The following is a 25,894-nucleotide window of genomic DNA, read 5'->3' as shown; positions in this document are numbered from 1 at the left end:
TTAGTAAATTCTATTAGAGAATCTTAGTGTTAGACTCATTAATTCACTGACTCAGGATTCACTAAATCAATTAATGTCAGTAACTTAATGTATGATTCAATGGATCCTGAGTCAGTATTTGTGTTAGTGTGAATCTTGAATCAGTGAGTCAGTATTTGAATCAGTGTATCCTGATTCGATGAAGCAGTGATTCCTGTCAGTGAGTCAGTCTAATCCAGAATCAATGAGTCAGTGTTTGAATCGGTAAATCCTTAGTCAGAGAGTCAGTGTCAGAGGATTTGAATCCTGAGTCAGTGAATCCTGAGTCAGTGAATCCAAGTCAATGATTAGTTAGTGAATCCTGAGTCAGTGAATCAATGTTTAAGTGAGTGAATCAAAGAGAAAAAGACAGAGGTGGAGAGAGAGATTGACTTCTCTGGCATTCTTCCATTTCTACACCATTCCCTAACACCCTCAAGGCCAAGAACATCAACTGAAGACATGCATCAAAAGCTATCTTTGTGTGTGTGTGTGTGTGTGTGTGTGTAGGTGTGTAGGTGTGTGATTGTACGTCATGCTGTGACTCACTTCAACAAAAGAGCTTCAGTGCTGCTTCAGAACCTGGCGATCTCCGACCTCCGCACAGCTTTTAATCAAAACTTTGTGAAGTTTTCCAGAACATGGAGCAAGAAAAAAGAAAGAAAAAAACACGACTGAGTGAAAAAATTAAATTAAATTGAAAGGTTCAGTACAGATTCTTTGTGGACTGAAAGAAGCGAATCGGATCGAGTGGATTCGCCAGAAGAAAACTGACTTTTACACTCAACTTCACTGATGTCTATTTAGTGCTAGTTTTCCACAAAAGAGCGGCTGAGTTCTGGACTCTGATTGGTCAGAAGGTGTTGATTAATTTTCTATAACAGCAGCTCTGACAATAGCGCAGGTTTATATTAATGCACTCGTTCTGATACGTTAACGTTTCTATAGTAACACCTCATTCACAGGGACATGTACAGCGGACGCTCCACTGATAATAAACAGATTAACTAAATCATTGATATGGTGAAGCTTATTAAAGTAAGGAGACGTTTATTCAACATTTTTTGGAAGGAGTCTCCAGTGTCAGTGCTTTGTATCAGTCAGAGGTAAAGCTGTAACTTAAAGTTTTCCGACATCTTCAGGACAGAGGAGTTTACGCTTCTTTGCGGTTTCTCGGCAACAAGACAAGCTGCGTTTTGTTTTTTTTTGTCTTATTAACGTCAAGAGAGAGAGAAAAAAAGAGGCTGGTGAAGGAACGAGTGTTTATAGCTGCTATAACGTAAGTGAGGACAGGAACTAACTTGTATCATGGACAGTCCACAATATTAAATGTAACTATAAATGGATATAAAGAATGACGTGTCTTTCTTTAATAAATAAAACATTCTAATGGTTGGAAAATTGCTGTGGTATAACAAGCTCCACATTGTATTTCGTACATATTCAGCTTAAAAGACAAATATTTGGTTAAGATGAGTTAAGTAAGCATTTGATGATGAATGAACAGTAGATTCACGTCAAAAAATAAAATGTTTGCAATTACAATTATCAAAGTTTAAAGTTACCAAATTATGGTTAGTGAGCACTCATATTACATTTATTTATGTCAGGATGCTGTGAAGGTCAAACGCTTGATGTAACACATTTAACAGGCATCGTTTAGCATTACACACTGTACGATTTACACGTGAGCCACGTTTAAATAGAAATCTAACTCTACATAGACTAGCACAAATTCTTTATTCCTTTAAAGGCAACATGAAATAGATATTTGAACACAGCTGACAGTTTTTCTTGTCTATAGCAGAATACTCCTGCCTTACAGTGACTCGTGGTTCGTGTAGTATTGGTCTAATCCTGCTGTTGCTATGATACGGCCAGTTTGGTCTTACGCATCACTCTTATGTTTAACAAAAAACAAACAGACACACACACACACACTCACACACACACACACACAGACATCAGAGGAGAGTCTGAAAACAATTTCTAATGTGAATTGAGAATTAATTTCAGACATCAGGAGGGAATTGGTGTTGTTTAAACAAAAAGATTGGAGCAAATATTTGTGGAAAAAGGAAATATTTCAGCTAATGTTTAAAAGAAAAAAATGAATGTCATATTTAATTCTAAAGACCGGTTCCATCCATCGATCTGACTCCAATTGGAAAGAGTATTTTCAGAGCTTTTTTTGGAAAAATTAAAAATAAAAAGGTAATTACAATTTCTGTCACGTGTTTGTGGTCCTCACACACTGAAGAACTAAAGAATAATACAGTTGCTTAAAAGTGAAGTAAAGTGAGAACCTGTGATGTTTAAGGTTCTCGTGAAGCTTCTCTACTGAAAGTCTAACATTAATTATGAATGTACATTACATCAGTGTTCAAATTCTACACAACGTTTCCATTTCGCAAGTAGAACACAAGTACAATCTTTTCTGGAAGTTAAAGAACACTGAGAACTACGTCTCCCAGAACACACCACGGCCTACAAACATGGCTGCCCCTGACTACATTTCCCAAAACACACGAGTTCTGTCACCTGACTCTTAATCACCTGACTTATAATCACACACACCTGTTCACAATCACACACACCTGTTCACAATCACACCTGCACCTATATAATCAGACCGTGGACATTCAGTCTGTTGGGAAGTAAAGCGCAGTGTATCGTTATCTGATCTTACCCAGATGGTTTCTTATGTATCATCTTTCTGGTTTTTATATTTTTGCCCTCTCACTGTGGTTTGTATGTCACCTGACCTTGCCTGTTCTGAGAAATGTTCTGTTCTTACATTTGCCCTTCATCTTGGATTTGTTTGCCAGATTCTTTCAAATTAAACTCTCTCTCTGCATTTACATCTGTTTCCTCCTACATGACCTGACAAACCCTTAATAAATGAATGAATGAATTAATCAATTAAAATATTAGTTAATTAGTTAATTGAGGGATTCTAGATTTAAGGTCAGCCTCTTTACAGTCCCAAGTCTCTTTCTTGTTCTCCATTTCTCTATTTTAAGTTTTAACTGTACATACTCACCTTCCCATAAAACTCCTGTACTGACCGTTCTCATGCTAATTAACTAATTAATCTTTAATTGCATTCCGCTCATTCATTGCTATTTTCCGTCCCTCCAGGGACAGGAGAATGTCATCCTGCTCATTTTTCCTGTATTACATTAACACGGAGAATTAAAGAACCCTCAAATAGCTTGGGAATGACTTATTCAAATGAAGGCCGTGGTGAAGGGAAATGTTCCGAGCGCAGGATTCGCCTTTTCTCTGGGAAGGTTCCATTAATGCCTGAGCACTCAGGGTTCTCTGTGTGACGGCACATAATCAGGACTTCCTGTGGTGAAATGCAAAGAAAAGAGAAGGTCGGCTACAAGGTTAAGCCAGAAGCGTTGGCACTATGTCATCAATTCCAGTACAGAAGACAAAGAGGACAAGCCTACACAAACAAAATGACATCAAACATCATGTTTATAGCCCATATGAGCCATAATTAAAGTGTAATGAGAGCCATGAGAGTGTTTACTGGCTCTGTGTTTCCCAGAGACGTGTTTAAGAGACGTTTTAATCCCTTCATTCCAATTCCTTACTTTATTAACACACACACACACACACACACACACACATAGCTTTAATTCTACCTCATATGCAAATTAAACAAGACATGAAATGACTACTCAGTGTGAGTGTGTGTGAATATAAATCATATTTGTTAGGCGGTCTGTGAAAACCCATCGGACGTTGCTGCGACTGAATTCTGCAAAGCAGCCAAAAATTATGAGGTTTTGACCAAAATGTCGTTTTTCTGCCAATAATACAGTATACTTTGACATCTCTACATTTCAGGAATGTGTTATTTAGGCTAATTTCTAACCTTGACTTGGCGTCTGTTTGCGTCAGAGTATGTTACCTCGCTAGTTTTGAGAGGTTGTGAGAAAGTATTACATACGTAGAAAACGCTGTGTAAACAAAATGCCCACGATGCTCTTGTGCTGCCACATCATCATCATCATCATCATCAAAACAGAGTTCAGCGCGTACACACTCTGAACAGATGCCACTGCACAAAATTGTAAAATGTTTAAATAACGTCATATGAAAAGATATTAATAACAAGATATTTTGCCAACAGAACAGAAGTGAATGAATGAATCAGCCGGCCGTATTAGCATGAACACAAATCAGTCGAGTGAACAGATGACGATGAGGCTCATGTTTACACGTTTCTTCCTTTCCTCACTGCTGTCGTCTCTGGCTTGTTCATTAAAGATCTAAATGCATATCTGGACTTTATGACAGTGTGTATTAATGAATTGAATTGATTAACAGCTACAGGAAAAGTTTAGTGGAGGTTATATTGCTGTTAAACAACGTTTTACCAGCCTGGACTGTGAATGACTAATCAGTGTGTGTGTCATGACAAATACAATATTGTGTGTGTGTGTGTGTTATTAGTTTCTATTTTTCATTTAGACACTTGCACAGCCTCTGTCTGAAAAAAGACTGACCTGAAGTGACTGCTTTTTCATTCTGAAGATATTGTGTGCACTCCAGGGATGACGAGAGAGAGAGAGAGAGAGAACACATTCACACCTTTCACCCCTTTCATGCCTTTCACGCCTTTCCTTCCTGTTTCACCCGAGGAGAGACAGAGAGGAAAGAATAAGAAAAGAGATTTTAAAAATAAATAAATAAAATAAACAAAAGCAAGGGTGAGACAGAGACAGGTATAGAATGTAATTTTGTGACTTTCAAATTTGCTCTGTGTGTGTGTGTGTGTGTGTGTGTGTGTGTGTGTGTGTGTGACTCATTGATAAATATGTTGTCTTCCTGTGAGCATGTGGTGAGGATTACCCTGCCGAGCTCATGCCCAGTTTGATCCAGCAGGCAGCCGTGACTCAGGCTATCGTGTGTTTCCTCTTCATCGAGCACTTCATTGCTCTTTTCTTCTCTCGGCGAGTCTCAGATTTGGCTTCTTTCCCTCTTTGCTGTCATTTTTAATTCTCCTCTGTGTAACCCTGAGATTTTAGCCGAGCTGTAGGAGCAGATGGACCAATAAAGTGGCGTCATGAAGCACCAGGAGCAAAGCAAAGCTCGGGTCACTGCAGAAAATGGGGAGAGGAGTCAATATCTGAACAGGGTGGCACTTAAAGTGGCACAATAGAAAAAAAAAGATAATCAAATCTGAAAATAAAGTATGTTATCTTACTCTGCTGTGTCATGTATTAAGATTTTTGATAATAGCAGAGCTTATACTGATTATTTTTATCTAATATAATATGTAATGAATAACACCTGAAAAACCCTGTGGATAAAAGAAAATAATCCACATTGCAGTGGTGTGATATGTCTGTTTATTCCGCTTATACCACAGAGATTTTACAATTTAATTTAATTTATTAAAGAATGACACATCGCACGGTTTATCAGTTTATAGTAAGATTTATTTTTGTGGAACATCAGCGAGTCAAGTTAGTTTCTGTTCTCACTTACATTATAGCTGCGATAAACAGTCGTTCCCTCACCATCATATCTCTCTCTATCTCTCTCTCTCTCTCTCTTTCTCTCTCTCTCTCTCTCTCTCTCTTTTAAAAAACACAGCTTGTCATTTTACCAAGAAACTGGAAAGCATAAACTCCTCTGTCCTGAAGACTTTCCTGTGCTGGGAAACTTTGCAAAACACACCCAAGAATATTTTCATAAATATTAAATAAACGTCTTTTACCAAAAAAAAAAAAAAAAAACCATTGCCACATCAATAATTATAAATTTTTTTTGTTAAACACCACATTTTTAAAAATCTGTTTATTGTTAATCATAGATTATGTTTGCCGTACGAGTCCCTATGAATCAGCTGATCAGCTGTTACTACAGAAACGATAACGTATTAGAACGAGTGCATTAATATAAACCTCTGATTCATGTTACAGCTGTTATATAAAAATAATGAACGCCTTCTGACCAATCAGATTCGAGAATTCAGCCAGGCTATGGTTTAAATATACAAACTGTTAAACTAAACTTTAGAACGAAAGTAGCAATGTCACTGGTGCTACAGACCTGTAATGTGACACCAGGGATAGTTTTTTTAAATCAAAATGGAGGATTATTTCAAAATGGCTGACACATGAAGGAAATATCTATTGCTAAAATGTCAAATCAGTAACTATAGATATTTATGCATTTTTTAAAAGTAAATGTAAGGTACAGGGCTTCTAAAAAACAGTGTAGTAACAGCAACAGACAGACGTTATTGATGACTAAATTACCAAATAACAGAGTTTAAAATAATAATAATAATAATAATAATAATAATAATAATAATAATAATAAAACAGGGAATGTATCAGTTTATCATTCATCGTATTGCATTACCACTGCATAATTCTTTATTTAAAAAAAGGCAATTGTTCCAAACTGTTTCATGATTTTATCTGTAAATAAAGATTTAATAAAGATAAAAGATAAAAATAGATACTGTTTTCTGTATTAAGATAGATACAGCTTATTTTATACTAACACAAAGTACACAAAATATATATATACTTTTTAAATTAAAAACACATCTTTTATATAACTGATGTAATTATTTCCTTTAACAACACTTTCCCTTAAAATGTCCCCAAAAAAATGTTATGTTTTATTGAAAGCCCCAGGACGCACTTTGCCCCAGAGATATTGACCCAGAGGAAGGATGATAGGTAGAGCGGTAGAAAGGAAAATGACTGAAAAAAAGAAAGAAATATCAGTAGAAAATAAAGAAAATATCATCATTAAATGATTATTAGCAATAAATAATTAGTATGTTTTCTACCTGGAACTAGACAATGTTCCACAACATTAAATGTAACTATAAATTGATAAAAGTATGACATATTGTTATTTAATGAATTAAAAGTTGTTGGCAAATTGCTGTGGTATAAGAGGAATAAAATAATCACAGTAACTCTGTTTCATCACACAACTTTGTCACTCAGTATTTTACTGTAACAGTACGATATGGAGTGTTTTACTAATTACATATACTCTATACCTAATATATAGTTCAATTAATTAATAGACAAATAAACAACTGAGCCCTGCATGTAAGTTACACAGACCGCAAAATCATCATTAAACTTTAAAATGTAAATTTAAATGCAGTTAGATATATAGGTTAAAAAAGTAATGGTTGTTTTTCCCTAACAACTGACACTGAATGCAAATTTTTCTGAACATTCTGTAAGAAAACTTTATTCACTTTATTCTGAATGTGTTTGAATTCTGAATGCGAATCTTTTCCACATCACCGAAATGCATCGCAGCAAGAGCTCGCTGTTTAGTGATGCAGAAGACAGGAATCACAGCCACAAAACAAAAAACCAAACATCGATTGAAATTCCTAGCACCTGAAACTTGTAGGTAACCATGGGAACCATATTTTTTTGTCAGTTTCCTGGACTGGCATGGAGAAGCACGTGCTGCAGAAAAGCAGAGGAAATGGTTACCATGACGATAGCTCTGTGTAAGTCTCGTCATATATACAGGTCATAGGTCACACACACAGAGAGAGAGAGAGAGAGAGAGAGAGAGAGAGAGAGAGAGAGAGAGAGAAGGAATTCGGAGAGCGATTGCACTTGCCTGATTGCACACTGATGACAAAAGCACTTGGTCATTATTAGCTGTGTGTTTAAGGAAAGAAACAGGAGTGTGTGGAGTGTGTGTGGAGGACATCAGTGCAGCTCTCGTCTCCAACCTCACTTTAGTCGTTAGCCACGCATGGTCGAGTCTCCTCACTCCCACCAGCACTGCGAGGGCCTGTACACTAATAAACGTCCTGTACTCCTGAGTCCAACTGCCTACCAGCTGAGCCATTAGACACGCACCATGGGATCTCGAAACGTTTAACCGTTTAACCCGATCTCAACACGTGACTCTCAATACTAAGTCTGCTGGTGTGGTTCTTTCAGGAAATGGTCAATATGTGGACATAAAGGAAGTGAAACAGGAGTCTACCTGATTTAGCTCAAGTAAGAAATTACGTCCAGGATTCCTCATTCTGAACTGGTAGTTGTGTCACATGATTGTAGATGATGTTGAAATGTTGAGGAAGAGATAACAATGTGAAAGGACGCCTCACAGCTCCAGGGTTCCCGGTTCCATCCTGAGCTGCAATTTAGAGTCTCCAATCCACCATCCAGCATGTTCTTGGGAGGTGGGAGGAAACCGGAGAACCCAGAGGAGAACATGTGGAGAACATGCACAGGAACTGCAGACAGACAGAATCGAACCCTGGAGCTGTGAGGAGGCAGCAGTTCTGACGTACCACCGTGCAGTACGTAGGAGCTGACTTCTTTAAAGGAAAGAAACTCCCTAAAAGAAGAGAAAAGGATTTGAGTAGAGGACAATATCACAGTTAAATCAGTGATTATTTCTAACTCCACACAGATGGAGAACTTTTGAAGAATTTCAAAAAAAAAAAAAAAAAACACAGACTGCAGCTTTAAAAGTAGCAGTCACATGGGACGAAAATAAAATCTGACTGGCCAAATTTTGAATTTAATTTTTTTTCCTTTTTTATTTTTAAAGCAAACATCAACAAAACGAGGATATCAAATACATTTAGACAACAATGTAAACAATATAAACAAATCAACAACAGGGAAGATTACAGACACAGTCCAATTAATTAATTAATTAATGGTTAGCTCAGCGGTACAGCAGGTAGCTTTACCACCTCGCAGCTCCAGAGTCCCAGGTTTGATCCTGAGCTCAGGTTACTGTCTGTGTGGAGTTTCACACGTTCTCCTAGTGTCCGTGTGGGTTTCCTCTGGGTTCTCTGGTTTCCTCCCAGCTCCCGAAACATGCCAGTATGCGGATTGGTGACTCTACACTGCCCCCTAGGTGTGAAAGAGTGTGTATACGCTCGGTATTCCCGGGATAGGCTCCGGATCTGTCCAAGATAAAGCAGTAACAAAAGAGTATTTGATTCCTAACCTTTCCATGCCCAGTGTCCACACTTACGCAGAGTCAATTTAAGGCTGTTTTTCAGAAAATATTCGATGTAAATGACTTTATTGTAATTTAACATAAACAGTTTTCCTGATTTCTGTTTATTTTCATTGAAGATAGATTTTTTCAACTGTCTTCAACTGTATACAGTTTTTATGTCAAGAATATTACTATATATTTTTTTAAATGTTCATTTTGGTCATCAGTGTTAAATATTAGATGTGAATCTTAACAATTTGTTTATAAACATAATGATTTTTTTTTTATTTCAGATATAATGCTTTATTCTTTTTACTCATGATATTCCTATACCTAGACACATCCACTTACTTTCTAAGTTAAATGATATTTTAAAAAATAATAATAATGATAAATCTGGAACTGTTTTTTGTTTGTTTGTTTGTTTGTTTAATAATTTATACATTCCTTGTCACTGGGGTACCATCAAAGTCCAGTTATACACCTTCAATTATTTGAAAGACGGACCCTTGATGGTACCAGACCAGTTCGGAGTCTTTATTCCCTGAGAGTGTATATTATATAACCTACCTGTTGGAAATGAAGTATTTAGTTGCTAAGCTCCTCTCCTGAAGCCCAGCACTCTGAATGTACTAAAGAGAGAGAGAGAGAGAGAGAGAGAGAGAGAGAGTGCGCGCCCCCGTTAGATCTGTGCACGAGCCCCATAAAGGCGGAGACATCCTGCTTCACCTCTCCTCTTCATTATGAACTTCTCAGTCACTTCGCCATCGATGGAGAACCACATCCGCTTCCGCTCGTGCTGAAGACGAGTCTAGCTGTCCGGGATCCACGAGGGCTGAGATCCGAATGAGCGATTATGTAGGTTACAGAGCGGAGATGCCCGGACCACCAGCACCACCATCATCATCCTCATCATCCTCATCATCCTCATCATCACCGCCTCCTCCTCCTCCTCCTCCTCCTGCTCCTGCTCCTCCTGCTGCTGCCTGCTGCCTGGTGCCGGTGTGTGTTCACCTTCATCGCGACACAGCGAGCGGATGCTGGAGCTCAGCCTGGCATGATGGAGAAGAGCCTCACACACCTGGAGGACATACGCACCCCGTTTCGGATAAAAAACAAACCTCTTAGCACTTTGCACCTGCGGGGTTTATGAATTCGCTCCCATGTTTAAGAGAGAAACTTAAGAGAAGTCTCCAAGCTCACCTCTGTTAAAAAAAAAAAAAAAAAGAGAGGAAAAATGATGGCCTGAGGACGGAGGTGTGTGTTTCTCGTTTTGTCCAGGAGGCATCAAAGATGACGCGCAGTTTCCAAGACGCATAAGTTTGATTTCTGTCGCTGTGAGCGCCTGCATGCCGCATAGACGCCGGCTCAGCGTGCTGCTCCCTCACGCTGTGTGTGTGTGTGTGTGTGTGTGTGTAGCAGGGGTGTGTTACAGCTGCATATTGCGTAACTACAGTCCCAAGACTTTGTCCTCGGTCTTCTCAGCCTCTTAGGATCACACTGGTGGATGCTCACGTGCGGGAGAAAGGCATACATACACACATTAACATCATATCACTGTTCCATCCAGACTAATAGCTGGGACGTCATTCATTGCAGAGACCCTGGTGTCAAACCGAACATTGATGCTCGGGACCCCCAATGATGATGATGATGATGATGATGATGGTGCGCTCACAGAGGCCCGCCGCCCGCACGCCTTCTCCGCTCACACTCTAGGATGTTGCGGCAAGCGGTGCGCGAGGGGCTGCGGGCGTCCTTCCACAAGCTGGGCCACTTCGTCGCCAACCACCCGGTGTTCTTCGCCTCGGCGCCCGTGCTCCTCTCAGTGCTGCTCGGCGCCAGTTTCAGCAGGTACCGAGTGGAGGAGGAAGTGGAGCGCCTGCTAGCCCCCAAACACAGCCTGGCGAAGATCGAGGGCAACCTGGTGGACAGCCTGTTCCCCGTCAACCGCTCCAAACACACTCTCTACTCTGACCTGCAGACACCGGGCCGGTACGGGCGCGTGATCGTGACCTCGCGCAAGGGGAGCGTGCTCGAGCCTCACCACGCTGACCTTGTCCTGAAGGTAAGAAGGTTGAAGGAAGTTTTGTGAGATGATCTGTGTGTTCCTTGGACCACTAGTTCTCAAAGTGGGGACAGAATCACAAATCACAAATCAATGCTGCTTTTTTGCCGAGTTCTGCTTTAACATCTCACCCAAATTAATCCAAACCTCCATAACTCAAAAGCAAGTAGGTCTATAAAGAATGTCAACTGGGACTTAACGTATTCTCTCGGTGAAAATTTCAGGAATAAAAAGCTCCATGGATCCAAAACATAGCCCAAATAATGGGCCTAATATTTAAATAGATGGACAAAATAAATCTCTAGAATTTATTCACAGATAAAGGATCCCTGGCTGCAAAAAGTTTGGCCACAGAGCACAGGTTCCTGAGGCACGGTCCTGGAGAACCCTCTGTCCTGCACGTTTTCCTGCTCTATGCTTCAATTCAGGAAGGGCAAATTTACAAAATTTAAAAACGATATTGTTTTGCTTTTTTTTTTTACACTATTACCATGAGATTTTTTTTTTAGTCGTAGGCCTGCAAAATTAACCAACCATTATTTTGATAATTAATTAATCTTTTTTCCCCCTTCATTAATCTGTTAGTTGGATTATTTAAAAAATATGTGTATATATACACCAAATACCAAAAAATATGTATTTAGGTTTAATTAAATGATCTCTGCAGGTTACTAACGACAATATAATATTACTGATATTTATCAGAAAATCTGTCATGTCATGAGAATATTCTTTAGTGCTTACTGTCTGTTGAATGCACTTTTTCAAATCAGACAAAAACTAGTAAGGTTCTGCACAACTATATGTCCATGTGACCACTGGACCAGCGGTGTGAATCACTGGAGAAGGGTCTTACCTGCATTTCAAGCCCTGATCTGATCAATTCTGAGGAGTCAAATATAAAACAAGGCTGATATCCACTGACTGTCTCACTAACTGAAACCCTCAGATGCTAAATTGACTCCTTGCCTTTGTGTTTGCATGAGGCAAATCATTTTCAGTGTGTGTGTGATCGACTCAGAAAGGTTTGGGGTTGACTCTTTAGTTTTCAGTGCTTGGAATCGGGGAATCGACTCTGTGACTCTGTGACTTGACAAAAAAGATCGTGTTTGTGTCAAGAAAGTTAAACGATGTGCTGCGTATCAATGTGTAGAAAAACATTTAACTACATACAGTTGACGCAGATAGTTTTGCTATGACATGTGGCATGACATGATGTAGTGTGTGATGTAGCATGCTTCATAATCTAGACCAAATATTTTTATCAATTTTTATTGATTTGTTGCAAGAGTTGTTGCAGAACTGAAAAAAAACAGAGGAAGACATGCAAAGGAAACTCACACACTTCACATATATTCTGTGCACATTTATTTCTCTTAATGCAAATCTTCATAATATTATTTTTTTCCTTGTATGATGAGTAAAAGGAAAAAACAGAAACGTGCATCCCTTCAGAAATTACCCATCACTGAATTTCTCCATGGTCCGAGCTCCTTCAGAAGATTTGAATCTGTATCATTTAGTGATAATTTTGTTTGTTTGTGGACCCTGCGCTATGTGTACTCAATCAAATGAATTTTAAACAGGAAGTAAAAGTGAACGTCCTTGGAGCTGTGCCATGCTTCCCTGTTGCCTAGCAACAGCGACCCTGCAGGTCTCGACAGTTGTATGCGAACGCTTTTAGGACTTGATATAATCACACACTCTCACAGCCTCAACACCAGCAATTTCTCTGTCAGCTGAACAGCAATCTTTTTAATTGCCTTTGTGGACAGCTGGGCAACATATGCCTCTTTGTATTCAGCAGTTGGAAACACATCTGTTACACACGGGCCACCTCTAATTCCATGGTATAGCACAGGCACGGAAAATCCTCGCTTCTGATTGGCTGGCAGATGTGCATTAAGTACGGACTAAAACACTGTGTGTGTTGCTGTCATAGTAAAATACTGACAGAGTTACTGTTACCACTGCAAAGTTGATTATTTTCTTATAACAGCACGTCTCCAAGTTCTTTTATTCCTCTCATACCACAGCAACTGGCCAACGATTACAATTTTTATTTATTAAAAAATTGACGTCATACTTTTTATCCATTTACAGTTACAGTGCATTTAATGTTGTGGAATGTTGGTGAAACAAGTGAGTTCCTGTTCTCACTTATGTAATACAGCTATAAAGATTCGTTCCCTCACCAGCCTCTCTTTTTTCTCTCTTTTGAAGTTAACAAGACATAATAAAGACGCAGCTTGTTAAGTTACTGATGTATCTATAAATGCATACAATGTACGACGAAATAAAATGGTATGGTTTATGTGACCATGTATCCTTCTCATCAGCTTCACGGTGCCATCACCCACATCCAGGTTCCGATGCTGGGCTTCAACTACACCTTCGCTCACCTCTGCCTGCTGGACGATAGCAAGAACTGCATCATAGACGACATCCTGCGAGTGCTGGAGGAGATGCGAACAGCCCGTGCCTCGAACCGGACCGTGCCGCCTCTGCGTTACCCCATCACGCGACTCAAGGACGGGCGAGAGGCCTACATCGGACACCAGCTTGGCGGGGTGCAGACAGTGGGAGGCGGTCGAGAAGGCGTCCGCGCCGCCCGCGCTCTCCAGCTCACCTACTACCTGCAGGTCGCCAGTGCGCTGAACGAGGTGGTGGCGGCTCGCTGGGAGCTGCTGTTCTGCCGTGAGCTGGAGCGCTTCAGCGCAGCACACCCCGAGCTGGGGCTCTACCCGTTCACCTCGTCCTCGCTGCAGAGGGACTTTCAGAGGACGAGTCGTGTGTCGGAACGCCCGCTGCTCTTCAGCCTGGCCGCATGCCTCTCACTCGCTGTGCTTTGCTCTTCTATGAGAGACTGCGTACGCACCAAACCCTGGCTGGGAATCCTGGCGTTGGTCACCGTCAGCCTCGCGACTCTCACCTCCGCCGGGATCTTTAACCTCACCGGAGGGAAATACAACTCCACGTACCTTGGCATTCCTTTCATCATGCTGGGTAAAACACCATCACTATCACTAACCATCCTTCCACTTTTATAATACACTAGCTATGTTTACAAATACGTGCCTGAATAAGTAAGACAGGAGTTTTTAAACGGACCCCATGTGGAGTCACTTTATTTAGAAATGGGGTTGTGAGAGAAACTCTCGTTTTAATCTAATTCTAATTATGATGATGGATTTTGTGTACTACTTTTTTGAGAAGTTATTTTTCCTATCATGACACACTGCACTAGCATAGGCATTCAGCAATAAAAATGGCCAAATTTCTCTGTCCATCTACCTTCACTAGTTCCTCAGCAACTCTGAGCGACTGAGTGACTAAGAAAATTAACATGACATTTATTCAACAAGGATTTACAAACGTGACCATTAGTAATGATGAGAAACCAAACTGCCGAGGCCTGGGGTCACAGAAAATTCTTAATGTCCAGTGGGAGTCATTTGGCCACAAGGCTTTGGAAAACCCTGAAGTGTTATGTGTAAAGCCCTTTGTTGGCTTGGAGGCAAATTACAATTGAAACGAAATCTGACCATCTTTTTCTCTTTCCCTGATTTCATCCCTCCTTCTCTGTCTAAACATATTCCTCATGGATTTTCTAATAGAAAATTATGATGTTCATTTCAGGCCCAGAAAAATATAAACAGAATCCTGATATATGAAAACTATCCAGATTGATTCCATGGCAACATTTCGATTTACAGCTTGTCTTTGAAAGATTGTTATAACACTCAGAAAAAAGGTACTAAATTGTACATTTCCTTGTTGCGTGGGTGGTACCCTCATCTTGGTACCCTTATTATGTTGAAGAAAGACAGTGTGCATAATTTAAAGCTTTCTTTTAAAGGCAAAAGATATGTACTAAAGGTACAAAAGAGGTAGTCTTGATGGTACCATTCCATGATACCCATTATTATGAGAGTGTACACTTTTAAACAATACAAAAAGCACCTTTAAATCACATGCAGTAAAACTAAATGGGGAAAGTGAGCACTCCTGTTAAACAATCATCACCACTTGTAGCGCCGCTTTTGTAATCTCATTAAACATTAAAATCCAGATCAAAGAAGCAGCACAGAGTAACAGTGCACTCTCAAAGGGATTGTATGCTCTGATTTTCTTTGCACTTTATGCTTTAGCAACTCCCAAACAAATCAAATAACTGAATAAAACCGAACTGTGAGATTCTGTGCACAAACACAGACCAACAAACACACACTCGAGGTACACTGACAGATCGCCTCCGTCTTTATCTCATTCTCTCGCTCCTGCTATTGTTCTCTGTCTTTCACACACTTGGTAATTAGTGCCATGTGTAGGAGGGGGTTTCTGGTAACTAGAGCACTCAGTGGAAATAACACGACGGAAGCATGACAGAAAGAGAAGAGTGCTTGAGAGGCTAGGAGGGCACTCAGGAGGAGGTACATCATGCAGAATGGCACCTCAGGCAAGAAGACATAAAGGTACAGAGAAGATACGTGGCTTAAAAGATCCAGATATCTACTACACTTCCTATACAGCCACACATTTGCCTTTAGGCCACTGTGTTGACAAAAAGCCAGCAACAGCGCTCTCTAAAGCCAGCTTTACACAGGACGATTTGCAGCATGATGTAGCTGCTGCAGAAAAAAAAACACACGTTGTGAAAAAATTAATTCTGGTCGTGAGTTGAGATCAAGAAATTTCTGATTAAAATCTCTGCTACGAGGCGTTTCTAAAATCCCCCAATAGGAGCACGTCAGACTCACAGGACAGCCACAATACAGTAGTGATGATGGAGAAATGTACACAAGAAATGTACACAAACATAAATCTCCTTATTACAAGACCGTTTTTGCACAAGCTGATTTCTGGATCAGTTTTAATCTACAGGTATTTAGTTTTTTTTTATTGTAGTTGCCTGGCAGACTTATAGATTCCACAACCAAAGAAAGACAAAAAATTCCATTTTCATAAATATGTAGCTATGTTTCAAAGTAAGGTGTGTTCACTGTGATATTGTGACGCTGCTCGAAGCTAGCATGCATTAGTTGCTCTGAATCCCGCCTGCTGCACTACTCACATCGGCTGAGACGTGATCTAGCTGACGGTGGTATAATTTCCCTTCACTGAAACTAATCCCCACAGCCACACTCCAACATCTAGTGGAAAGCCTTCCCAGAAGAGTGGAGCTTATTATAACAGCAAAGGGGGAATAAATCTGGAATGAGATGTTCAACAAGTACATATGGGAGTGATGGTCAGGGGTGCACAAACATCTGGCTGTATAGTGAATCAAGAGAAAATAGAGATGCTCGGCAAACTCCAGTAATAGCTTTCATAAACTTGTTTGTTTACCTTAATCTGTATTAATGCACTTATCTTGCTAACACGCTCATCATACGTTATTACATTATGCTACATTAGCTACCACTTTTTCATCTTAATCAATTATGTTTCAGGCCCAAACCACTGGGGCTTTTACTTGCCTGGTGGGTTTGCTAATATGTTTATGGTTTCTCTGAAAAATAGAAGATCAGGAGTCACACTCTTGAGGTCAATCACTTCTTCCATCTGTGCTCGAGTTCATCCATTCTGCAGCGAGGGAAAATAGAAACATGGGACACGGTAATTACAGCATTACAGACTTCTTCCAGCACAATGAGCCCTTATCTCTGTGCTCCACCAAAAAATCTAATTCTATTACAGAGACATCAGCCATTGAATGGGCTGATTCAATAATCCTCCGACAATAATGGAACAACCGACAGAGGAGGTATGATGGGTCGTAATTGCCGGGATTAATATTACATTTATTGGGAGGAAGCGCTGGTTGTGTGCTGTCTAATGTGCTGGGAAACACCAGAGTGGTGCTAAAGAGGCATGTAATGAGTTTTGTGATGCTCCTGATGTGCAGAAGGAGAAGAATTCCACTATCTTATCGCTATGTTTTTTTTTAAGGTGCGAGTTGATTTACTATGAGAGGGACTGAAGAAACTGTAGCAGCGTTTCTCAGAGAATATAAAACAGGTCACACGAAGGAAAAGAAAAAGGGAGAGACGGTCTGAAAGATAGATAAGGAAGATAAGAGACAGAGAGAGTGCAGTGAATAGCAGAAAGCCAGTGAAGAATGGAGATGAATTTTGTATACTGTTGATGAATTTTTATAACAGCAGCTCTGACAGTAGTGCAGCTGCAAATCACGGTTTATATTAATGCGCTCGTTCTAATACGTTATCGTTTCTATAGTAACAGCTCCTGTAGTAACAGGGACTCGTACGGATTAAAAAGCATGTGTGATCAGTGATATGGTGAAGGTTTCTATAAGGAGATGTTTATTTAACATTTATGGAAGGAGTCTCCAGTGTCAGCGCTTTGTAACTGCTGTAGTTTTCATTTTCAGCACAGCAGAGTTTATGCAATGGATAATGAATAAAAATTGCAATCGCTGGCAAAAGGCTGTGGTAAGAGGAATAAAACACTTGGGGACATGCTGTTATAGGAATATAATCAACTTCAGGGTGGTAAGAGTAACTGTGCTTCAGCACCAGTACATCACTCAGTATTTTACTATAACAGAAAGACACACAGTGTTTTATTCCTTACATATTAACTCATCTGGAAAACATAGCGTTCCCAAGGATGCTGAGTCATCCTCGTCCAGTTTCCCCTCTCTCCCTCTTCGCTGTAATAATTCACTCCATCCTGTGGGCCATTTTAGAATGAATAACTCATAGCTTTGATTTGGAGACGATCCTGGTACTGCTAGCTCCTGAATCCAGTGAAATGAAATGGCCATGTCCTGTAGAAACAGTCCTCAGGTCAGAGTAGAGGAGTTATGACGAGGTTGAGGGAATCTCCGTCATGACCGATGAGTCACTGGTGCCGTGGCAACCCTGGAGGTAAGAGCCATCTGCTTCAACTGTGCACTCAGCCCGATAAAGAAAGAACTAAAGAAAGAAAGAGAAAGGATAAATGCAAAAGAGAACAGTGTGAGCTGAGTGTACATGAATGGTCTGTTGTAAAAAAAAAAAAAAAAAAAACAGCTAAAATGTTTAAAATGTTAAAACGTCACTCTGATCTGTTCGAATGTCCATCATCTTTGAGATCTGAGGGCTGTGCTATCGCTTGTGGAAGCTTCTGAAAGTAGGTTGACCCAGTTACTCCTGCATCTCAGACTTATGCAGAGTCCCTGAGCAACAACGTGAAGCTCTCACCCAGCATGGTGTGTATGAGATCTCTCCTCACATCAGGTCAATTATACATGAGTGACTGGTCTATGTGTCTCAGCTGCATGTAAAAGTCTGGGGCTGACTTGTGATTCCTAGAATGTCATTATGAATCGGATTATTTAGGCTTAGTCAGAAAGACTCTTACATATATATGCTTATCATAACCATGCGTTCACACTAGCAAGCGTCAGGAGACCGCTCATTTCCGACGTATGTGTGCAACAAGTGACAAAGTGACTGTTCAATTTTCTCAATTATATGCAAATTTGCTATGACTCTATAAGTTACAAATCTCAACGAATGATTCCCATGGCACATGTGGTCCGGTTTCTTCAGCTCCCCACTCACAATTCTTTCGGCAATTAGATGCAACAAAAATGCAAGAAAACACGTGGTTTCATCATATCCTTTTATATATGACCTCTCATAAAATATCTATATATTTAATTTTCTATATATTTAAATATCTGTCTATATTTAAGGAGAAAAATAAAGCTTGGAAGCAGAGATCGTTAGTAACTATGGTGAGTGTACGTAGCTAGTAAAGTTAGCTCGTTGCTTTGCTAATCTGAGAACGAAACTAGTACGTAGCATGTAAATCACACAACTGATTTTCACGCTAATTAGTGTGTTATTTGATTTGTGTTTAACTAGTTAGCTGTATGATAAACATTTTGGCTTCTACTGATTCTGGGTAGAACTAAAAAAACTTTGGACAGGCTATGCCCACAAGCGACAACAGTTCAAGAGATAAAAGCAACACAAGCAACTTGTCACTTGCTAGTATGAACCTAGGGTCAGAGTTTCTGTCAATCAGCTTGGAATCCAAAATGTCTGAAAATAAAGGTGTGTTTTTTGTAGTGTCACGTTAACCCAAGACTCAGCCACCATCCAGAAACAAACGAGTGAAATGAGTGTGGTTTGATGTGTAGAGGAAAAGTTGGTTCAAAGCGAGATTCTGGTTTAGTTGTGAATATAAAATATTGTCCTAAGTTTTGAATATAAGGACCAGAGAAGCAGCAAGAACAAGACAGACACAAGTGTGACCGGTTCACATTTCCTGTAGCAGGTTGTTAGCATGCTGGGTAAATAGAGCAGGACCGCAGCTGCCAATAACCTTCTAACCTTCTGTTCTTCCATTCATCCATCTTCTTAAATCAGTGCATCATAAAAATCATCACTGTCTGCGCCTGTAGAATCAAATCAAATCTGACAGGGACACCTTGGGCAAATTTTGGACTGTTATTTTTGGATCATTCAGGAATTCTGACAGTGCTGCAGGGTGAACATGGCGAGGGAGGAAGGATCTGTAAACAGACATGTTTAACAGTTAAACTAGGTGATGCACTGGCTCTTAAATTGGTGTTAAAATTATACTCCACCCTGAAACACATTAAATATGTATGTACTGTATTAAATATGTACTGTATATGTATGTACAGAAATATTTGTGATGTGTTCATCACTTTAATGATAAATCCAGTGTCGAAGTAGTGAAGATACTGGAGCAAACCTACTACAGTCTACAGAGCAAAGGGCACGATGGAGTTGACAGCAGTATTAGCATGAAAGCTTTGGAAGCTGATCTGTTTGAGCAGTACAGGTGTACAGCTGAGGAGGTGAGAGACCTGGACAGACTAAAGGACTAAAGCGCCGCCGCATCGCTCTCTTTATGCAGAGATGAAGCAAGGGCAAAATGCCACTGCACCACTATCACCACGACATTGTGGATAACGTAGGAAACCATTAACCAAAGTGAAAATAGACCGGTGAAGCAAGTCAAGCTAAAAAATTATGAATTTCATTACAAAATAAATATTGGACACCACTTGTTAATTATAAAGGTTAATACGTGTATCGTTCAGGGTGGATTTTTCCTTTGATGAACGTTATGAGTATGTCTACAGGCAGGGGAAGAGATCAAATAAAAGAGCTACCGAGAAACCTCTGACATCCATTTGTCACTGATGTTTTAGTGCAGAATTGCCATCTTGTCAGGCTTTTAGTCAATTATTTATGCTTCCCCTTTCCCAGGAGACACTTCTGCCACTTTACGTAAAAGGCACAGCAACTTGAAACAGTGATTATGTTGGACAATTCAAGATAAAAATAGCTCTGAAAAATGTCTCTGTCTCTCTTCCTCTCTGTCTAAACCTCTCTCTCTCACTCTCTCTCTCACTCTGTCTGTCTCTTTAAGGTCATGGCTTGTTTGGCACGTTCGAGATGCTCTCTTCGTGGCGACGGACGCGTGAGGACCAGCATGTAAAAGAGCGAGTGGCTGCTGTGTTCTCAGACTGCATGCTTCCCTTCACAGCCAGCACCGCCCTTCACCTGGTCACCTTTGGCATCGGCGCCAGCCCGTTCACGAACATCGAGGCCGTGCGCCTGTTCTGCCGCATTGCCTGCATTTCCATCCTCTTCAACTACCTCTACATCCTCACCTTCTATGGGTCCAACCTGGTTTTTGCAGGTTACCTCGAAAACAACTATCGCCACAGCCTGTTCTGCAGGCGCGTACCCAAGCCTGATTTACTGCAACAAAAGCCAGCTTGGTATCGCTTCCTGATGTACACGCATTACAACGAGGAAGCGTCTGAACCCGGTGACCTACATGTCTATGAGAACCATCTCCTGGTGGCCTTCATGAAGCGTTACTATTGCGACTGGATCACCAACACTTACGTCAAACCCTTTGTAGTGCTTTTTTATTTAGTATACATCTCCTTTGCATTGATGGGCTACTTACAAGTGAGTGAAGGCTCAGATCTCAGTAATGTTGTTGCCACAGAGACCAGCACCATCGCCTACACCCGGGCACAACAGCGCTACTTTAGCAGCTACAGCCCTGTAATTGGCTTCTACATCTATGAATCTATCGAGTACTGGAACACCAGTGTTCAGGAGGATCTGCTCGAGTACACGAAAGGGTTCGAGCGGATCTCCTGGTTTGAGAGTTACCTGAACTACCTGCATGGTCTGAACATCACGACCAGCCTTTCGCGCAGAAACTTCACCGAGCACCTGCGCTCAGGTTTCCTCCGCCAGCCCCGCTACCTCCATTTTTCAGACGACATCATATTCGCCAAGCGGGCTGACGGAGAGTTTGATGTAGTGGCTTCCCGGATGTTCCTGGTGGCGAAGACGACAGAAAACAAGCGAGAAGAGATGTCTATTTTGTTAGATACGCTGCGCAAGCTCTCGCTGACCTCCAGGGTGAAGTTCATCATCTTCAACCCTTCTTTTGTGTACATGGACCGCTACGCATCGTCAGTGGGTGCACCACTGAAGAACTCGTGTATTGCTGCTCTGTTCTTGCTCTTCTTTTCTAGCTTTTTGGCTGCTGACCCTTTGGTGAACGCCTGGATAACTGTGACGGTGGCCTCTGTGGAATTCGGTGTGGTGGGATTTATGACTCTGTGGCAAGTGGAGTTAGACTGTGTGTCAGTGCTGTGCCTGATTTATGGGGTTAACTACGCCGTGGACTCAAGTGTGCCTCTAGTGTCAGCCTTCGCTCTGGGACGGGATTCGACGCGTACGCGATGGGTGAAGGTGTCCCTGGAGCGGCACGGGGTCCCTGCCTTGCAGAGTTACATGTGCTATGGTGCGGCGTTGTTGCCTTTAGCAGCTGTTCCGTCCAACCTTACTCACACGCTATTCAGGTGTTTTTTCCTCACTGCCCTCATCACCGCCTTCCACTGCCTGGCTATCCTTCCAGTCCTTCTGACATTCTTACCTCCCTCCAAGAAAAAGAGGAGGGAAAGGAAGAACGTGGCAGAGCATCGGGAAGAGATTGAATGCGTTGAGATGGCAGACAGTACCCGAGTGGTTGATCAGATTACCACCGTCTGAGCAAAATAAGGAAATGTGAAATCTGACCAAGAGTAACGGCAGAGCTTGGGCTCACAGGGTCCATCAAGACCTGGAAGGAACTGTCACGTCACCGAGGCAGATATAATCTGAGCAAAAGAATCTGAGCAAAAGAATTTAAGCTCTCTTGTTGGAACTAGGCTTTGTTGTCATGGTAAAAAGTGCTGGAAAGGTCTCGCCATTAACACGAGGCTAGGTTGTCATGGTGAAAGCCCTGCGAAGGTTGTGCTGCACATCTTCCAACCCTGTGTGGATGGTGAGAGAAAGTCTTTGTTCAGTGAGCTGAATGAGCCAAATTTTTTGGCCAGCTGCAGATAATTACAGAGCAGCTCCTAGACTAGCGCTGAATGCTCTCAACAGGGTTTCGCCTTAATGCAGTTCAGACGCACATACATGCTATACAAACCATTTCAACATTACTGTGATATTAAAATATAAAAATATTAAATATTAACCGCACTACCCATATTTACAGGTGGTCAGGGGGTCCTAATTGCTAAATCAAGGCAGCCATAGTTGTTTTTTAAATAGCCATGTCCTTTATTAGCCATATAAATTCAAACTCTGGCTAATTTGTCATTTCAAGACTTCATTGCCGCCCTTGAATTTTTTCTTTCTGTATCAGACAGAATAACAGTTGATCTCAGTTGGAGAGAAATGCAGATGCTCGCTCGCAGGTCATGGTGCACTGCATCGCTTCCATGGTAACCCCTCGTATCTGTCACAATTTAGTCTTAGATTATACTCTAAATACATCATTTCATTCCCCTCGTGTATTCAGTCGGTTCTTAATAGTTCCTAATGGGAATCGATGGCTGATTAAGTTATGCAGCAGTGCAGGTTGTGAAAAACCTATGAAGGATTTCATCCCAGAGTTCCTGGAGTGCATTTTTTTCTCAGAAAAAAACATTGAAAATCACACTGTCACACACAACGCTTCTCATCAATATGTATGAGCCAGAATCACTCTTTGTGTGTCCTTGCTTATTCGGTATGAGAGACACAAAGGAGGGAGAAGATAAGGGCAGAGAGAGAAAGAGAAACACACACACAGAACGAGAATGGAGATAAAGGTAGAAAGAGAAAGAGAGAGAGAAACAGAGAAAGAGAGCTAGTTTTTTGTCTGTTATAATGAAATCACAGGTTTATATTAATGCGCTCATTCTAATATGTTATGGTTTCTATACTAACAGCTCATTCACAGGGACTCGTACGGTGGACGTTCAACATAAACGGATGTTTTTCTGTGAGATGTTTTTTAACATTTATGGAAGGAGTCTCCAGTGTCAGCGCTTTGTAACAGTCAGAGGTAAAGCTGTAACTTAAAGTTTTCCGACATCTTCAGGACAGAGGAGTTTGCGCTTCTTTGCAGTTTCTCTGTAACACGACAAGCTTCGTTTTTTTGTCTTATTAACTAGATGAGAGAGAATAAAGAGAGGCTGGTGAGGGAACGACTGTTTATAGCTGCTATAACGTAAGTGAGATCAGGAACTAACTTGTTTCATGGATGTTCCACAACATTAAATGTAACTATAAACGGATAAAAAAAAGTATGGCATGTAATTTGTTAGTTAATAAAAATTTTTTATCATTGGCAAATTGCTGTGGTATTTGAGAAATAAAAGACTTCAGGATGTGCTGTTTAAAGAAAATAATCAACTGTCAGTAGGGAAACAGTAATTCTGTCACTCATTATTTCACTATAACAGCATGTCTGGAGTAAACATCATGTTAAAGTAGAGCGTCGTGGAAACGCAGAGTGCGGGGCGTCGTGAATCGGTGCGTGGTTCCTCTGGCAGGTCACCAACAGCTGCTCTGTTCGTCTTATTCACGGCATCGCTGGAGCTTATCACGGAGCAGATGCAGTTCTTACACCTGCTGTTCGCTGTTCTGAGCTCAGCCACAATCTGCTTTGCTCTTTTATACATTTCCTACATTACTAAACATCTCATCTTCTAGCATATAGTATCTCATATCTCTCCCTACATGTTTGCTATTTAGGCTGGTGAAAGCATTTCAGTTGCTTACACCTTCTCAGTCCTGTTCTAGGTCAGATTGTACCATTACAGTTACTCTGGGGTAGGTTGAACCCAAAACTTCATCAGGTTGTACCATTTTCTCATACTGTAGAAGTGAAGAATGATGTCATTCTGTGTGTAACGACCTAAATTTATTTCACTCCGTCCCATTATGAAGAATCTGTACTTGAAAACTTGTTACCCTTTAAAAGATGATCTTGTTTTTTTGTTGTAATATCCATTTTTCAGCTCTATTTTGCGCCGTATATAAATTACATACATGCTCTGTTTGTCAGGTATTTCAGCTGCTGATTTTAAAAGTATAATGCATATCCGTCTTAACGTACCTCCATCTTGATTCCTGAACAGTTTTAAAGTACAAACCCACCGGATTTGGGGGCAGAGGGTCTCCAAGGCTAGAAATGAGAAATCATCAGAAACCCTGCTGTAGAAAACACACTAATTCTTGAATATTTAATCATATTGAACATGCCCTTGATTGATTTTTATTTGTTTGGTTGTTTTTGTTTTGACTAAAGATGACTGAACTTGATATTACACACACAGAACACACATGAATTTACCCTTAAGGAAAGATTTGTCGGTTTTGTATCTATTTGTATAAAATTCAGACTAATAAAGCAAAGCAGAACATTGAAATATTTAGTGGTGTTATTTTTGATTGTGTGTTTGTTCATAAAACATTAAAATTCAACATTATTGCACACTGCCATCATGTGGAGAACAGAAACATCATGTGGTTTGACTGTACATCATTGTTATTATTATGCCATCCATGAAACCTGGTAATGCAAGGCATTGCTCAGCACTCACAGTATAATCATTGTTGATGGATATTAGATTTATGGCTCCAGTCTAACATCACGACCGTCCTATTTCACGTCTCTGCTATTTAATCTTCCTTTGATCAAAAGTGCACATTTTCAGTGCATCCCTTATAGACATGATGTGCATTATAATCAAGTTCAAGTGGCTTTGTTGTCATTTCAACCCTATACAGCTGGTACAGTACACAGTGAAACGAAACAACGCTCCTCCAGGACCACGGTGCTGCAGAAAACAACACAGAGCTACATGAGACTCCACAGAACTACATAAGACCTACACAGACATACACAGGACTACATAAAGTGCACGTGTGCAAAGGCGTGCAAAAGCGCAAGACAGTACAACAATTACTAAACAGGACAATAGGCACAGTAAAGGACAGTGCAGCACTGACAGGTACACAGTTCTTGTGTGGAATAAGGTGCAAAGAGATATTACAGTATAATAATAAATGATGTAAATGTAAACATAACATGCTAATTAGCAGCAAAAAATGCAGGTGGTCAATACAGTATTTTGTGTTCGGTGTTTTAGCAGCAACGTAACATAGAAATGTGCAAAAATTACAGAGGTAGTGGAATGGTGTTCAGTTGAGAGTCACTATATCGTATGTCTTTTAAGGAAATAACAATGTACAACAAGCATATATAAATGTGCACAGCATAAAACATTTCTCTCAGGACGTGTTCACAAATTAACATACATAAAAACCTCAGAAGTTCAGTTCAGGATGAGTCTGAACACGCCAACATGCATGCAAATGAAGATACTTAACATGCAACAGGGCTGATGATGAATACAAACGACCCAAAGTGACCTGAAACAAATTTAATGCCATGAATCTACAGAAAATACTCCATAATACT

General features: G+C 40.5%; 1 protein-coding gene across 1 annotated transcript; it reads left to right on the top strand.

Moving 5' to 3' along the window:
• The first annotated feature begins 9,740 nt into the window (after positions 1 to 9,740).
• ptchd1 (patched domain containing 1) lies at positions 9,741 to 25,144 on the top strand. The gene is made up of 3 exons (XM_026937995.3): positions 9,741 to 11,071; positions 13,411 to 14,077; positions 20,492 to 25,144. Exons 1-3 carry the CDS (start codon positions 10,724 to 10,726, stop codon positions 22,141 to 22,143), a joined length of 2,667 nt encoding a protein of 888 aa, XP_026793796.2. The 5' UTR covers positions 9,741 to 10,723; the 3' UTR covers positions 22,144 to 25,144.
• Positions 25,145 to 25,894: the final 750 nt, after the last annotated feature.

Source organism: Pangasianodon hypophthalmus, chromosome 22 (genome assembly GCF_027358585.1).
Source record: "Pangasianodon hypophthalmus isolate fPanHyp1 chromosome 22, fPanHyp1.pri, whole genome shotgun sequence".
NCBI classification, from domain to species: domain Eukaryota; kingdom Metazoa; phylum Chordata; class Actinopteri; order Siluriformes; family Pangasiidae; genus Pangasianodon; species Pangasianodon hypophthalmus.
The sequence above is the reverse complement of the archived record's forward strand: the minus strand, read 5'-3'. Positions and strand labels throughout refer to the sequence as shown.